General features: G+C 39.9%; 1 protein-coding gene across 1 annotated transcript in view; it reads left to right on the top strand.

Annotated features, from left to right (window-relative positions):
• Positions 1 to 15501, top strand: part of agap3 (ArfGAP with GTPase domain, ankyrin repeat and PH domain 3) — a 123692-nt gene extending 108191 nt beyond the window's left edge. Inside the window, exons 15-18 of the mRNA XM_079243724.1 lie at positions 470 to 560; positions 1050 to 1272; positions 10834 to 11089; positions 12313 to 15501. Coding sequence (XP_079099850.1) covers positions 470 to 560; positions 1050 to 1272; positions 10834 to 11089; positions 12313 to 12537 — 795 coding nt within the window. The 3' untranslated portion in view covers positions 12538 to 15501. The remainder of the gene's footprint in view (positions 1 to 469; positions 561 to 1049; positions 1273 to 10833; positions 11090 to 12312) is intronic.
• Positions 15502 to 16301: the final 800 nt, after the last annotated feature.

Raw genomic sequence — 16301 nt, 5'->3', positions numbered from 1 at the left:
ATAATGTTTCATGGAAGTTAGCGTACCAAAAGAACAGAAAAAGATGGGCTGGTATAATCTTATCAAAGCATTGTCATCATCCTACAGTTCTACTGCACTCTGTCGTCGTCGTCCCCCCCCTTATTTCCAACCTTTATTGCTCCATCCCCTCCCCTCTTCATCCACTTCAAGCTGTCACATGTGGGAGGTTGTCAGACAGGTGCTCCACAGTGTGGGGGATCTCTTATTAGAACTGACAGACATCAGAGAAAGAACACGGCTTGTGTCAGCATGCTGGGGAGACACAGCCTCATTTTCATATTCATACTTCCTCTGCCTCAGTCTTCTCCTTAGATTTTGAAGAACCTCTTTTCTTCCCCTCCGCACAGGTTGTTCATGATTTGTGTCCAGGTGTAATTGTTTGCCTTTTGTTACTCCACACTGAAATAATTAGTTCCTGTTGGCTTATTTTCTGCTCCATTTCTCTCAGTCTCGGTTAGGCAGCCAAAGTGATGCAATGGCCATTCAGTCCATACGAAATGTGAGGGGGAACAGCTTCTGTGTGGACTGCGATGCACCCAGTAAGTAGAACTTTCCATAACGGACGAGCCGTAAGCAAAAACTCCTTTTTGGGGGTTTAACATCAGCTAGAAAAGCTGACATTTCCAAAGTAAATAATATACACCATTAAGTGTGTTAATTTATAAAATACTTTGAGTTGACTTTGTTTGTATTGGTCTGTTCAGGTTTACCTAACTGAAGACGCAGGAAGATAATGTCATTCTTTTTGTTTGATATTGTCTCATAAAAATAGCATAATTCAAATAACCTTACATGGACATTAAAAGGGAATAATAATATTTTAGTTATAAACCTATCTGCATTGAATTAGGTTTTTTCTTTAATGTTAGCATTCCTGAAAATGTTTGATTCGGAATCTAATGGCGTTTAAAAAGCACAAGAAGTACTTGTTAAATTTACAATCTACAACAGAAAACAAATCAAATATATTTTCCCCCACAAAACTCTGGTCTGTTATTCCTGTTACATGTCTTCCATCTGTCTTGCAGATCCAGACTGGGCCAGTTTGAACTTGGGTGCCTTGATGTGCATTGAGTGTTCAGGCATCCACAGGAATCTGGGGACTCACCTGTCTCGCGTGCGCTCCTTGGACCTCGATGACTGGCCAGTGGAGCTCAGCATGGTGATGACAGCCATTGGCAACTCAATGGCCAACAGCGTGTGGGAGGGTAATCTGGAGGGATACACCAAGCCAGGGAGCGACAGTACCAGGTTAGTAGGTTTCTGCAAATAAAGGTGCTGCTTAATGAAACATGCAGAGATTATAGAATGAGAAGGCAGCGCTGTCTTCTCTCCATTAGCTGCCATTTATTAGCCACCCACATCACAGCAGAGGCAGCTCACACCACAAAATGCTCCATAAGAAGCACCGGGGGGTCCATAAATGTCAGCCTACTGAGCCAAAAGCATTGTTTTATATCTGAGAGTCAGCTCATCCTGTACACACTGATCAGAAAAGAGTGTGTTATATCATAGACAGCCTTCTATTGTACATTCTCAGCTTCATGATATCTGATATTTCCACCAGAATACTGTCTTGTATGTCTGTAACCACAACTGCTACTACTTTAAAACAATCATTCCTGGAAGGTGTGGCATGCGTTACATCATTTTGCACTTTCCTGATGAATGTTCTGACCTGTCAAGGTTGTCACTCTGCATGTAAGTGCTATTTAAGAAGGAATTGTATAATTGACTCTTTATCTTCAAACTTCTGGCTTGTGAAAAGTCAATGGAAGTTAAGTGTAAAAGCAAGAGATTGGAACTCTTACAAACTAAGTAAAACCTGTTTTTCTTTTGCAGAAACTGACTAACTCATTCTGTCAGGTTCACCCTGTCCTCTTCAATGGTTTCCTCTGAAGTACCTTAATATGATCGGATGATTATTAGGGCTGTGACGATATGCTTTCGTTCTGATTCGATTCTGTTCCTTTTTTTGGGTGCCGGTTCGATTTAAATTGCGATTCTCGTGATTCTTCAACATTGCTGATTTTGAAGACTAAAAACAAACAAAAAAAAAAAGGTACAAAACTTTTTTTGCAAGTCATTTTTCTTGATTTTAAGTAGGAAAAACACAGTAGCCACACCATCAATCTGCTTCTATCATGTCCAAGAAGATGCCCAAGTAAAAAGATCGATAAAAACAATAATTTTTTTTTTTTTTTTTAATTAATGGATTATTTTTATTTATTTGTAAAAGAAATATAGATTTTTTTTTTTAACAAAAATTCTCAAATAAATTTTAGAATTGTGAAGCAGAAAATTCTGATATTCAATTTTTTTTAAAGTTCGATTTCCCACTTCTAATGATTACCTTTTATCTCTTGGAGACCTGTAAAACCCACCACCCTAGTTTGACTAACGACATGTTTTGTAACTGTGTCAGTAATTAAGTACACTGCGATGACTAAGCCTTACCCGTAGACCCAGGCCTTCAGGACCTAAACTAGCCTGTTGCATATCCATCACATTGGACATCCACTAGATCTGCTGCGGATAAGACTGATTGCAGGGTTCTGCTGGTCGTCTCTGACCAATTTCAGCTGGAGCGATGGACACAGTTCTTTCTTTTCATTTTAATTTGATGCCTCTTGTGAGTGTGTTGCTGCAGGAAGAGCAGGTGTATTTAGACAGAATGTGTATTTGAAGAGGTGCAAATTGCATTAGTTTTCACACCATAATCAGCAGGTTTCTTTGTGTCCTCTTTTATAAATTTTGGCATCAAAAAAGAGAGAAAGCCCCTCCTTTTTATTTTTGATATATTAATGTTACTTCACTTAAAATATCCAGTGATGAAGCATGTATTGCTGATGTTCATTGGGATCACAGTCAGCAGATTCAGTAGATTTGTCATCATCTGATAATCAATTTATCATGCATGTTTTTCATTTATTATAATTTATTTACATCAGAACATCAGTTGTATCAGGGACAACTGCAAAGTAGTTTTAGTAAACACAAGATATATATAGTAATTACCTTATAATTAATGTAAGATGACAATGACTTTTTAAGCTTAAAACATTAACTTTTACTTTTAAACCTGAATAAAAACAGTAGTTTTAGTAAGTGAGTTTTGTTTATACAGACAGATGTAACCCTAACAGTGATGTACATTCATGTACAGTTATTTGGATTTTTTTCTTTTTTTTTCATTTATCTGTGACTTTGTTTTCCTCCCCCAGAATTTGTAGTTCCAGAATCACGTTAACATTAAAATCTTGTTCTAATGACATCTTATTATTAAAGGATGAAGTACGTGCAGTGGTTTCAAACTTCTAGAACTATAATTTGTGAAAGACAAAGGTCTCACTTGAGAACAAAATTCCAAAATATGGGACAAAATAACTACCAGTGAAAGAGGCATGCATGTGAACGTAATGGCTGGACCATAATTGTTCACTTAAGATGCCATTTCATTTTTTTTGTTTGCTAACAAAGAGCTGCTCATAGTTGTACCTCTGAAATCCATCTTTTGCTCTCTGGCCAGTTCAGTACTGAATGATGGCCTACAGTTGTTTATTGAATGGTATCTGTGCTGAATTGCTCCACTGTGGACTTGATGAAAGATTATTGATGTTGATTCCTCTCCCTACCACTGTCAGTCCCACGTCGCCTCAAGCGGGAAGGTTCTTCACTGTCTTAAAAATCCGATCTTGTTAAAAAATTCTAAAAAAAAAAAAAATCCGATCTTGTCCTGCAGCAACATCTTCATTAGCTTTCACTGTCAAACAATAAATCTCATTTGCAGGATAACAAATCTTTAGACCAAAAGCATCAGTTAAAATATCAGACGGAGCCGCTGGGTAGTAAAATGCTGACGTTGTTCTTGTTGATAAAATAGATGCAAGATTGTTGTGTGAATTAAATCTGACCGACATAATTTGATTTTGCCTCATTTGATCTTCCTGCCACAAAAGCTGGCTCTTCCTATGCTTACTTCTCTTAACATGCACATATGCAAGAGTTTTAATTGTGTCACTCTGTTGACATGAAGCAGCTTGGTGATGGCACACAGGCAGGCAGTATATGGCTGCTGACTCCCGCTAAACATTAGTGACACCTAATCTAAACGATTCAGTAACTACCTGCATATCAACCCAATGTCTGATTGAATGTCTCTTGCACGGCTAGTTTTACCCTTTTGCATTTTTGAGATTTAAGTTAAAGGCACTCATCCACAAGATTGGTTTAGTTTATAATATTCTGGATCATAAGAACACAATATATAGATTTGACATATGCAGATCAACACAACAGTGAAATTACAGGTAAACGTCAGGGGAGGATTGTAGGTATCGTAAAGGAGCGAGTGTTAATGTGCATTTACATGCACTGATGTCACCCGATCATCTGCACACACATTGTACACCTAATTCTTAAAGGGCTCATGACACAGTTTTGACAGATTCTTTATATTTAACATAAAGACATAAATCAAAGACTTTTTCCATTTCTTGGCAACTCACAAGTTGCTCTTAATGCCTTAAACTGATAAGTTACTTGAAGATTGCTTATCCAATAAACCAATTGCTTACTATCTTAAACCCATTCATTAAGTTTGTCTAATGCCAGTGCACTGAAAGCACGTGGTCTACTAGAGATACATATGGAATGACAAACTTGTGGGAACCTGCATTGTGTCTGAACTGTGCAGTCAGCATATTGCAGGGGAGTTGTTCTTTTAATTAGCACCTTAGAGTTGTCGTGTTTTGCACATCACCTCTAATTGCTTGGCATGTTTGTGATAGAAAGAGGTACAGATTATTTTGACGGATGCTGTGGGAGAGGTCCTACTGTTAGCTTTACACTTATCTTCCTCTAGCACACATGTACAAAATGATACACACACACACACACACACACACACACACACACACAGATGCAGGGACAGCAGTTCTCATTTCGGGGGAGATGTCCTGGAGCATGGACGGATGTGGACGGCTATCCCTCACTGATGGGGGCCTCTCTGTGTCACCCTCTGCAGGCTTCGCGCCGCCCTCGGCCACAGGCGGGTAATAGCTCTGATGAGAGCCCTCCACTTTGTTTCAGAAATAATTTGCCACTCCTGCCGCCTGCAGGGGCTGCGTGGTAATAAAAATGAATCACACCACTAACCTCTCCAAACCTGGCCCCCGCTGCCTGGTTTAACCCTATCACAGCTGACACTGGTGTCGTCCTCTCTGGTTGTTTGTTGCTCCTTACAAAAAGCCTCTCTATGGCCTTAAGACTTCTCCACATTGGCCTATTTCCTTCACACAAGTCCCCAAATCCCAAAGTGAAGCTTCCAGTCCAACTCACTGATTAGTAGTGCTGGAACACAAGCTTTCTGAAGACATTTTCATAGCAGCCAACTTTGCAAGAAGCCCTAGTGGAGAAAGAGTAATTAATTAAGATAAATGAATGACTGCATCGTCATGTCCTCTCTCTACTTTCTCTCTCTAAATGAAACCCACAGGTCAGTAATTAGCCCTGTGTGGGAGACGTTGTACGTCAGTCGCTAATTGCCTGCATGCCACTAGGTCTCAGGGCCAGATAGATGTACAGGACGGTTTTCTCCATTATAGCCTGAAAAGCAATGTAATTTAGTATAAGCATTGTTAGGGATGAAGATGATGTCTGATTAGCAGACAGACCAAGACTTAAAATTTTGCCCTTTGTGAAGCTGACTACACACTGAAGAAGGCCATGCGTTATCGTCCCCTCAGCTTTGTCTGAGAGGCGAGGGTTCAGCAGGGGTTAACAGCATGAGCGTTTAAGGGTGTTAGTCTTGCTGGCACAAAAACACAGCCACTCCATCATGAGGAGTCTGACAACCTCATTAATGTCACAATATATTCAGCTCATCCCTCTGCCTGCCTACAGCACCCAGATGCTCTCTCACCAGCTTCTCTATAGAGCTCAGCGACCGTTTTATTTCCGGTCATCTGCTCAGACCTCACTCGGCAAGAGAGAAAAGCTAGCATCTATTTCACTTGTAAAAATATTTGTCTTCATTCTTTTTAAGCTGTTATTCTCAGCACAGAGCGAAGCAAGTCTGCACTGTAACCCGTTGGACCATAGGAGGCCTTATTTAACACTCTGGCTATGGCATTTACTGTGTTCCTCCTTCATTTCTCACCCTTAGCAACCTTTGATGCTTTGGGGCCCAGCTTTCTCTCCCTGTTGTGTTTGCTTCTTCCCCCCCCCATCTCTGCCATTTCCCCTCACCCCCTCAACACCCCTCTCTGTCTTTTTGCTGCTGTCCCTCTTCCTCACTCTCTGCTCTTCCCTCCCTGCGGTTTGTGGAAGTGAAGCCGCTGACTGCATGGGAATCACAAGTCGCCCACCCCCACTGCGAAGTCTGTTCAAGCTGGTCAAACCTTAACATCCCTCCCTCCACTATTTCTCCCCTTCAGTGCCTCTGTTTGATGTAGCCACAGTGAATATGGATGCTCCTGGAAGAGTAGGAGGAGCTTCAGAAGCTTTGATAGTTAAGAAGGACTCAGTGTGTGTTTGAAAGATGAGCGAGTGGCGGGACGGACATCCTTCTTTTCCTATGGACCAATGCACCTTTATTGCAGGCAGTCAGATTGGTCATTCTGTGGTTTCTCCACGGCTAGCCCCGCCTCCTCTGTCTCAGTTTCCCTTCCCTTCATATAAATTCCTGTTCGCTTTTGTCTTTCAGGCTTGACTAATGATCCTTGTTTGTCCCTCTTTATTTGAATTCAGTCATGTGTTCTTGACTCCATGGGCTGGGTTTAGGAGAATCATTCTGCCATTTGCCACTTAATTAAGTCAGGGTCAGAATCCATTGCTAAACAGAGAGCTAGAGGGACAGAGCTCTAATAGAATTATAAAAGAAGCCTTTCTCTACTGTTAAGGCTGCTTTTATCCTGGCAGGCTCTGCATTGGCAAATGAAAGGGGACACCAGCTTCAGACAGGAATCCCATTTCCACTTTAAACTCTGGGAGCGTTTTGATGTTAGCTCAGAATTTCACTCACATCAAAGTCAGTGAAAGGAAAGTTAATAGATGATTATGCTGTGAGATAACTGGCTGATGGAGGGAGCTTGTGACAAAACACTGCTTGGTTTTAGAGGGGGGAAAAAAAGACAGAGGGCAGTTTTATTGGGAACTTAAAGCTCCTCTCCATCCCCTAAGCAACACAGAAATTTAGACCAAGTATGTGCTTTAGCTTGGGTGGGGAAAATGGTGACTATGCACTTAGAAACTTATGGGTGTTAGTGTGTGTGTGTGTGTCTATGGGAACAGCCATCGGTTTAAATTCCTAAATATTCCCCCTCATACTGTGAAAATTCACTCTCTTTTCCCTTCTCCACCTCCTTCCCTACTCTGTCCCAGGCTTTGACATGCTAAATCTGCTGATTTTATTTTTCTTCCTCCTGTGGTGAGGAAGTGTCCTTTTCAAGGGTCTCAGTTTCAAACCCCCCACCCCACCCCACCCCCCGACTGTCTAAACCCTACCTCTGTTTGGATTGTTGTTCTTTTTCAAACAAAAGACAGAGGCGGGATTACCATTTCACTTCCTTTCACACTGTCTTTCAAGTGGCAGCAGCTGGGAATCTTTTTTCTGAAAGCCTTAACTTGGCTGCTTTTGCTTCTGTCTTTTTTTGATCGACCGTCTCGAACTTTGAATTTGTCAAATTTAAAGCTCAGCATCAGCAGTGAATAAGGCCTTCTCTTGCAGGCCTTTGGGGCTGATTTTGTAGAGAAGGCAAACAAAGTGTTCTCAAGACTCCTTTATGAGATGTTGACGTCGTCTTAATGGCTCTCCCCAGCCTTTTTGTTCCTCATCTTGGTGCTAACTTTCTGCCTCATTTAGCTCATATCACTTCACTGGACTCTACAGATGCAGTCTTTGAGTTTTCCTAAGGAAACTTTGGAAAACAGCTCTACTGCCAGTTTTTAACCATGTTTAGTTTTTGTTTGGTTTTCTTAAGATGGAGATTTTGCCAGAGGATTATAGCCAGATTAACTTTTTTTTTTTTAATTAAAAAGAAAAAAAAACTTTCTTTTAAAGGGTTTACCGGAAATAATGACGGAGGGGAAGGACGCCCCTTCCTGTTCTTAGAGGTCCACTGGTTCATAGGACAATTGATTTGCTAACAGGCTTGTCCACACATAATGACTGAGCAGGGATTGATGGAGGTCTTACACCATAAAACTCCAAGCAACTGCAATTGCCCACTATTAGGGCTGTATTGTTCCTCACATAATACTGTCATCCTTAAGAAAAGCTTTACTGATAGTGTAGCGGACTGAAGGACTTTCTTCTCCACGTTTCTTTTCAGGTCATACTGAAAAGAAGATGTGCCCATATGCTTATCAGTGCTACAGCTTTAGAACTATTTTAAGATGCAAGTTCATTTGCTTTATGAGCCTCTGAGGGTGTTTTTGCAGTCAATCAATCTCAGCTCGAGTGATGATGAAGACTCATCCCACTTCTATCACTTCCTTTGCTCCTGTAGTTAGGGCGGGTGCCAGGCTCTTCATTCCAAGATGAGCTGCTCTGTAAAGTGAACCTGGCAGGTAACATATGAGTCTGAAAATGGCTGCTGTCTGTGGCAAGCTTGTAGCTTTGACACCTGGCTGCAAAGGTGTATATATAGCAGATAAAGAGGAGTGATTGATGTTGAGCTGTATACTAATGCTTCCACCGGCTGTTAAAATTGAAAATTTTCCTTTGGAAAGATGCTTTAAGGATCAGTTGACTCAAATGAAATACATTTTCTTGCCCATCTTTAGTTTAGCTGCAGACCATTTAGGATTTAACACAATGATTTCAAGATATTTCTCTGAAATTTGTGCTTTTTTTTCTTCAGTGGCCCTCTCTTACCACTGTTACAAACTTTTTTTTTTTTTTTTTTTTTTTTTTTTTTTTTTTTTTACTGGAATCTGTTTTTCTACATTGTTGTACTAAAATACTAGTTAAGATCCTAATTCATTCTTCGTCAGCTAAAGGTACCTTAAAGTTCACTTTATATTTGTCGTCTCAGGGAATTAGGACGTTCATTCTCAACACAAATATTTCAGCTACCTCCCCTGAATTTGTACAGGGGAAAAAAATGGATCATCTCAAGTCTGACTGATGGAAAGAGCTTTTTTATCTTAAAGAGTTTGTGCTGAGTAAATTTGTCTGATTGAGTTGAAATGCTTTACATTTTCAATTAAATTTAATTTGTTTTATAACAACCCACATTATAGTACACTTTCCCCCCCAATCTGATGTTTTATAGAATAGGAAATAGGGTGTACACCTAACTCTTTACCACATGAACGTAGACAAAAGTCAAGGATGTTTTGGTGTGCACTGGGTTGTCTTGGATGTTTTAATTCAGTGTTACAACACACAAGGTGGGGAAAGTGTTCACACTTATGCAGAATTTTCCATATATTTTGATAAACAACAAGTACACATGTCAATATGAATCTGTTTTATCACTAGTGGGATAATGGGGTATGAAAATAACCCTCCCAAAACATTTTTCATGGCTCCATGTGTGTCTGTGTGTGGATACGATTAACCAGAATATTTTTGGCTTTGTTTTTTCGATTAGAAATACTTAAATATAGTCAGAAATAGACACATCATTGTTGCGGCACTTTGAGTGTTAGCCTTTAACCATAGAAAAGTTGCTGACTATTATTACCTAATTTATCTTTTGGATTAGCTATCCTGATAAATATGAAATGTTCCATTGTTCATCTAAAAGGTTCATTTTGGTAATAAAGCAGGCTGCCAGAGCTTGTTTTCATCTTTATTATGATGAAATACAATTGAATAGAGTTAGACTGCCAGGTTGTACATGCTGCTCAGCTTTGGCCCGTTGATAAAGGGTCCCACGAGGGCCTTGTCACTCCAGCCAGCGTTGCAGCTTTAACTTATCCGTACGAAGCTTCTCCTCTCTGTCACTCACTCACAGATCCAAACAACAGACTCTTTCTGCTCCCCTTATCACACCGACTGACAGGGTCACCGGGTTAGTACCACACTGGGCATGCTCAGTCATTCACTTATTGATATTGATTTCTCTTTCTTTCTGATTTGGACAGTTTGTATGTGGGCAGAGAATGAAACCGGGGGTCAAGATGGAGAGCAATAGATAGAATTCTGCCTTGTGATAGAAGATGGAGCGTTCCCTCAGACCCCATTCTCTGCTGCAGCCTGGAGTGAAGGAGCCCCACATCCCACCATCCCTTTCTGGCTGCCATTCAGCCCCATCGATCTGACTCAGGGCCCAGCCACCCCAAGGGAGACCAGGGCTCAGAGACACACTGCCTCTTTTGTGGTGGGGATCCACCAGTTCAGACTGACAGCCGACAGTGCTGATAAAAATACGTCCCCCGCCTTCCTGTATTGTCCACAGCAGACATGCTGTAAAAGATGTGTAACCTTTAGAAAGCTGGCCAGGCTCTAACCGTCATGCCGACTACCATAATCACTAGAAAGTGGAATATTGCCCAACGCGTCACACCCTTTGGCATTCTCTCATCTCTCCAGCCTATCTCTCTGTATTATTTTTCACTGCGATAGTGAAGTCACTCTCTAATAATTTAGAAATGTCACTATACTCCGGTGAGTCTTACAGGCCAATTACACTAATGTTTCCCCTGTGTGTCTGCACTCCTGCTTTCGTACATTACTTTTCCTTTAAATCACAGCCTCTAAATTATTTGGAAAGTTCTTTAACCAAGGTGTGAAATTGCTCCTAGCATGTTCTGCATGTTACATCCCGCATGACCTGTAGCATCTATGTCATTTCTCTCCAGGGAGGAGAAGGAGCGCTGGATCCGAGCCAAATATGAACAGAAGCTGTTCCTGGTGGGCCTGCCCCAGTCAGACGTGCCTTTGGGGCAGCAGCTGCTTCGGGCAGTGGTAGAGGATGACCTGCGGTTGGTTGTGTTGCTGTTGGCCCATGGCACCAAGGAGGAGGTTAATGAGACCTACGGGGACGGAGACGGACGTACCGCGCTGCACCTCTCATGTACCATGGCTAATGTAGTCATCACACAGCTGCTTATCTGGGTGAGTCCAAGTGGTGAGAGTTTGATGGACATTTTAAACGCTGACATTTTTTTTTTTGTTTTGGTGAGTGGGTGGATCACTTGACCTCTTTGTTAACCTTACCAGATGTGTTAGTTTCTTGTTGCAAGTCTGTGCGATTGGAACCAAGTCTTTAAAAAGCTTAAAATAATCTAATAAAACACAGGGGAAAAATGTGACAATACTTTCAAGAAAGTCCATATGAAAACCACTTGTTTATAAAGAATTTTACCCTTTTTTTTAATAATGTGTGATTATTTTGACTTGACTCACTCTGTTTTTGTGTGTTTGCATGCTGGATGGAACTTTTTTTGGTACCACGTTGGTCAGTTTCCCGGGCGGTCTGAGCTCAGATGAAAGCAGTTTATTTAAACAGTTACTGACGGGATTATCATGTGGCCACCTTCCTACATTAACATTTCCTGTTCTCTAAAGACAGAAAACTTTCCCATGTGCATCGGTTTCAAATCTGCAGACATGGTTAAGCACAAAAGACTTAAATCTATTATTGTTTTCAGTGGTTTCCATTCTTCACTATGGATAAAAATATCCTCAATCAAATCAAAAGATGTCGTATTATTACAGCTGAAGTTCACTTCTTGGCTGCTTTGTGAACAGTGGAGCAGTGATGCCACTTTGGTGAGGACTGTGTTGGAGAAGAAACATGCGTTAGTTGACTTAATTTTCCTAACCTGTGAAAAAACGTATACCCCATCTTAAATGCAACCAAGCCAGGACAGAGATTACCATTTGACGTCTCAAAAAAAGACAGGGAAGACATCTGTTACAGGTGCTAATATTTATTCAATAGGCATATATTCAGTTTTTCCCTCTGCAATTTGGACCTCTTCTGAGAAATAGCTTTCAGTCTAAATACATGAAATATTGGCTGATTCTCCTGGGTTTGGGGTTTCCATGTGAACTATCTCTGAATTCATGTCTCCATACAAATTTATTGTGGTTGTTGTTGCTTCATGATTCTTTTTTTTATTTCTTATGAGGAAAGTTTGAACTTAACTTGAAAATATTCAGAAATTTACAGTCAGTATAGTACTGCTTTTTTCTGATTAGCATTTTAACAGATTTTTTTTTAATTGAAAGTGACATTTTCATAACTAACATTTTCATTAGATTACCATACAAGATAAAGTTTGAAGTCCATCATGGTGCTAATTGCTATCATATCCTCCATTTTTTTCTTACAGTACGGTGTGGATGTAAAAAGTCGAGACGCCCGTGGCCAGACGCCTCTGTCCTACGCTCGACGAGCTGGAAGCCAGGAGTGTGCTGACATATTGCTACAGCACGGCTGCCCCAACGATTCCAGCAGCTTGACCTCTGTACCCACCCCCAATATGAGCCGCCGCAACCCCAACATCAACAACAACAATGCCCAGTGTGAGCTCAATCGCAGCATCAGCATCATGTAGAACCCAGAAATCAGCTCCAGAAAAAAAATAATAAAACCACACAAACCCACCTGAATCTCTCCTTAGTACTTCCACCTCTGCTTCTCACTGTGTAACCCAGAATCAGTACCAATGGAGCGATATTGAGAGTAATGGACGAACTGTTGGTATTCCACTGTGCTGCAAGTTGGAGGATCAGCCATTGTACATTGTTTTGTTTTTTTTATACTGTTATTTTTCATTATTTTGTTTGTTAAATTTATTCAGTCTTGGTCTGAAATGATCAGGATCAGCTTTAAGTGTTATTTTAAGCATCAACCAAACAAATGACTTACTTTGGCATTCATACCTACACGAAAAGCATTTCCTTAATGCTTGAACATTTCGTTTTATGTCTTCCCCCTCTGTGATGTGAACTGAGCTTGTAGTAAGTGTGAGTGATGAAATTTCCTTCAAACTGTCGAGACTAAGCCTCATAACGAACTGTATAGAATAGTTGTACAAGTGACAAAACACTGATGTGGGGAGAAAGTAATTCCCTCATGATAACGGTGATTGTTACAGCTTCATAATGATGCATGTCTTCAACCCAGTCATCAAACTCTTGACATACTATTCATACACAAAGGCAAAGCAATTATAGTGAAACAGGCCAAATGAGTTAGACACTTAATTCACAGAGAAATGGATTTGGATCATCATAAAGGAGTTGATTGCATGATTCCTATTGGATAAAAGTAAGTCATTTCCTTCATCACCCTTTCCACAATTCTTCAGTAAAAATGTAGATGACTATAAAGGAATTACAGGGCAAAGCATAATGTTTTATGACCATTAAGCCACATGGCTTAGTAAGCGTGCCTCATCAATCAAATTTCATTCAAATTCAAACGTTCCATTGAAACTGTGAAATTCTACCATTATGAGGTCTTTGTTGGAATAATTTTCTGACTGACTACGTTGTGTTGGTAATTGTTTGACACTGATTCACACCATATCAGACCATAAGCATCCTGGAATACCCATTCACCTCCTCTGTGGATGAAACATGTAGAATTGGTACTCTTAAGATCATATTGTTGCTGTGAAATGCATATATGGTACTGTGTGCGTGTGTTCGTACATAACTGTACAATATGTCCGTGCTTACGTCTATGTCAGTGTGCTGCAGACAGCGCCTGGGTATTTCTGTTCAGAGATGAGCTACAGTGGAGATATGGGAACATAACTGTGTTTTAATGTACAGATAAATGTAAAAAGTAGTTCTTGTTCCTACGCCTTATTCCTTCCAATAAAAGTCTGAACTTATTCAGACTTTTAGGGTTGATGTAAAACAGCCTTTTTCTTTTTCCTTGAAGCCGCCCTTCCCTGTGTACCTGTCAGCCTGAAAGCAGGGAGTTAACAAACACATTTATGTGACTTTGTGTGAGGACAACTAAGGGATTTTAAATCAACAGGCTCATATAAGAAAATATAATTAGTTTTCATTAGTAAAAATGTACAGTATTCTGCAGATATGATAAGTCATTTCCTCCATAGTAAATATTAACTTGGGTAAGAGAGGTCTTACTGTAAGTTTGAGTTGTCCATATTTTTCATTGCAAGGTTATGAATCATTACGGTTTTATAGGTTTGCAAATGCAGGCTTTTACAGAGCAAGTTATAACTTACAGTATGCCTTTCTCAGAGTCGACTGAAAGTTAATGTGTATCTGAAACAAGACATATGTAGAGAAAGGAAATGACACTATTATTAAATAATGGTTTAATTTTTTTTTTAAATGCCCTTGAATAAGCTTGCTTAAAGCTGGTGTCAGATGATATGAAACAATAGGGAAAGAAAAACACCAAAATTAAGAAATACAACCGTCTTTCTTTTGCCTCCCACTCTCTGTTCTAACACATGCAATAATGCAAGGCTTTTGTGTCTCATGGCAGGAATCCAAATTAATCGTAAAATTAATGGCATCAGTCTTTCATAGTAAGTCTAACTACCTCTACATACAAGGAAATTAGGTTAGCAGAAAATGTCATTTGGCTAATATTTAATTTTTCAGTGGATGTAACCTCTGATATGTTTGTTTGTTGACATGTTAAAAAAAAAAAAAAAAAAAAAAAAAAAAAAGCCAGCATTGGCCACAAGGTAGATTTTCTAAAACTTTAGAACAGAGCTAAGATGTGGTGCAAAACTCATGTTAAATCTCAACTTTCTCCATTGTTTACATGATGCTGTCTACTCCAGCTTTAAAGCATGGTAACGACTGATGGCTGCCGTGTAAGTGCAAAGGCGCAGGAAAACGTCCCTTCAGTCACTCTTGCTTTTTTTTTTTTCAACAAGAAACTAAATGAACATATTTCTTAAAATAACAACCAAATTTTCAAGACTTCCAAAAATGCCACAAACTCTGTTATTAATATTATTATTACTTCTTTTTTTTTTTTTTTTAATTTACTTGTACTGTACTGTGATAGTGGCCTTATTTCTGATGATTACTTGATCAACATAGTCCACTAAGTACATTTCAGTGGAAAAACGGAGAAGTTTAATGTGTGCAGTTATTTTTTAAATACTTCTTTACATACTTTCAAAGATAGGAAAAGAAAACACCAGAAACTTGCCTGTTTGACCTGAAACACAAAGTGAAATGTATATATTAGTTTAATGCTTTTATCTGAAGACAAGATCCTCCTAATGAAACTAACTGAAGTGGTTTTGGTCCTCTTGACCCACAAACCGTGGTTTGATATGTTGCTTTTGTTTGTCTTTAGGGATATTTTTAAGGTACTTCTGTTTGGCCTAGACAGTAAAAGGCCATCTTTGGTACTTGTGTATAATGATGTACATTTGACATATTTATAATGCAGTATGTAAATATCTTTTTTGTTTGTTTCTTTTTGTTCATTTTCCTGTTGTATTTCCTTTACGTTCAGAACGTGAAACAAAGCAACAGCTAAAGAGTAACATGTTGTATGCTTGGCTGACTGTTGACCTATTAATAAACACTCAAATAAAACAATGTAGCCTTCCCTGGGTTTGGGGAAATTGACGCATTCATCCTGTGTGAGTGTGTGTGTGTGTGTGTTGTTCGTTCATCCTGCATCTTGGTCCCACTCTTCATGTACCTGATGAGGCAGAGTCTCATTATCACTTCTACTAATACCGTCATTTCATGTCCTCTTGTTTTTTGGATTCTCCTTCATCACACTTCTTGTCAGATGCAGCTCAGCCAGGTCTGTCTTGAGGTAAGTAATGCAACCTCTTCACTTCCTGCCTGCGGGACCCCCAACAGTTGCTGAAAGAGGATTAAGATAAAGAGCTGAGCTTAGTGTCAGGCAGCACAACACTGTAGGGAAAACCGAAAGATCTCAGTGTTCATAGGAGTCGAGCCCTCACTAATCCACTTCTTATTTCCTGCTAATCTGGTTTCAGCATATCTTCATCCCCTTCCTCTCTCTGTTGGCCAGCTTTGTTTGCTCTTTATCACCCGGTCTCTCTTTGGTTTGGCCTCTTCCTGTCTACCACACAGGCATGACACGAAGGAGCCCCAAAGTCACGCTAAAAGGCTCTGATTACAAATTTTTCTCAATCAGCTTCCTTCGTCGAAGCAGTTCTAGGTAAGATTATATGTATTCATATGTGTTGTTTGTGGTTTCCTCGCTGGTTGGGTGCACACAGTTTCAAAAGAAAAGGCAATGTTGCATAACTTTTTCTGATTTGGTTTTGTGAGCAGCAGGTCTGGAAGGCGAGGTAAAGTTTATGTAGCTCAATTCAACAACAGGCTGATT

The sequence above is a fragment of the Telmatherina bonti genome (assembly GCF_933228915.1).
Source record: "Telmatherina bonti genome assembly, chromosome: 7".
NCBI classification, from domain to species: domain Eukaryota; kingdom Metazoa; phylum Chordata; class Actinopteri; order Atheriniformes; family Telmatherinidae; genus Telmatherina; species Telmatherina bonti.
The sequence above is the reverse complement of the archived record's forward strand: the minus strand, read 5'-3'. Positions and strand labels throughout refer to the sequence as shown.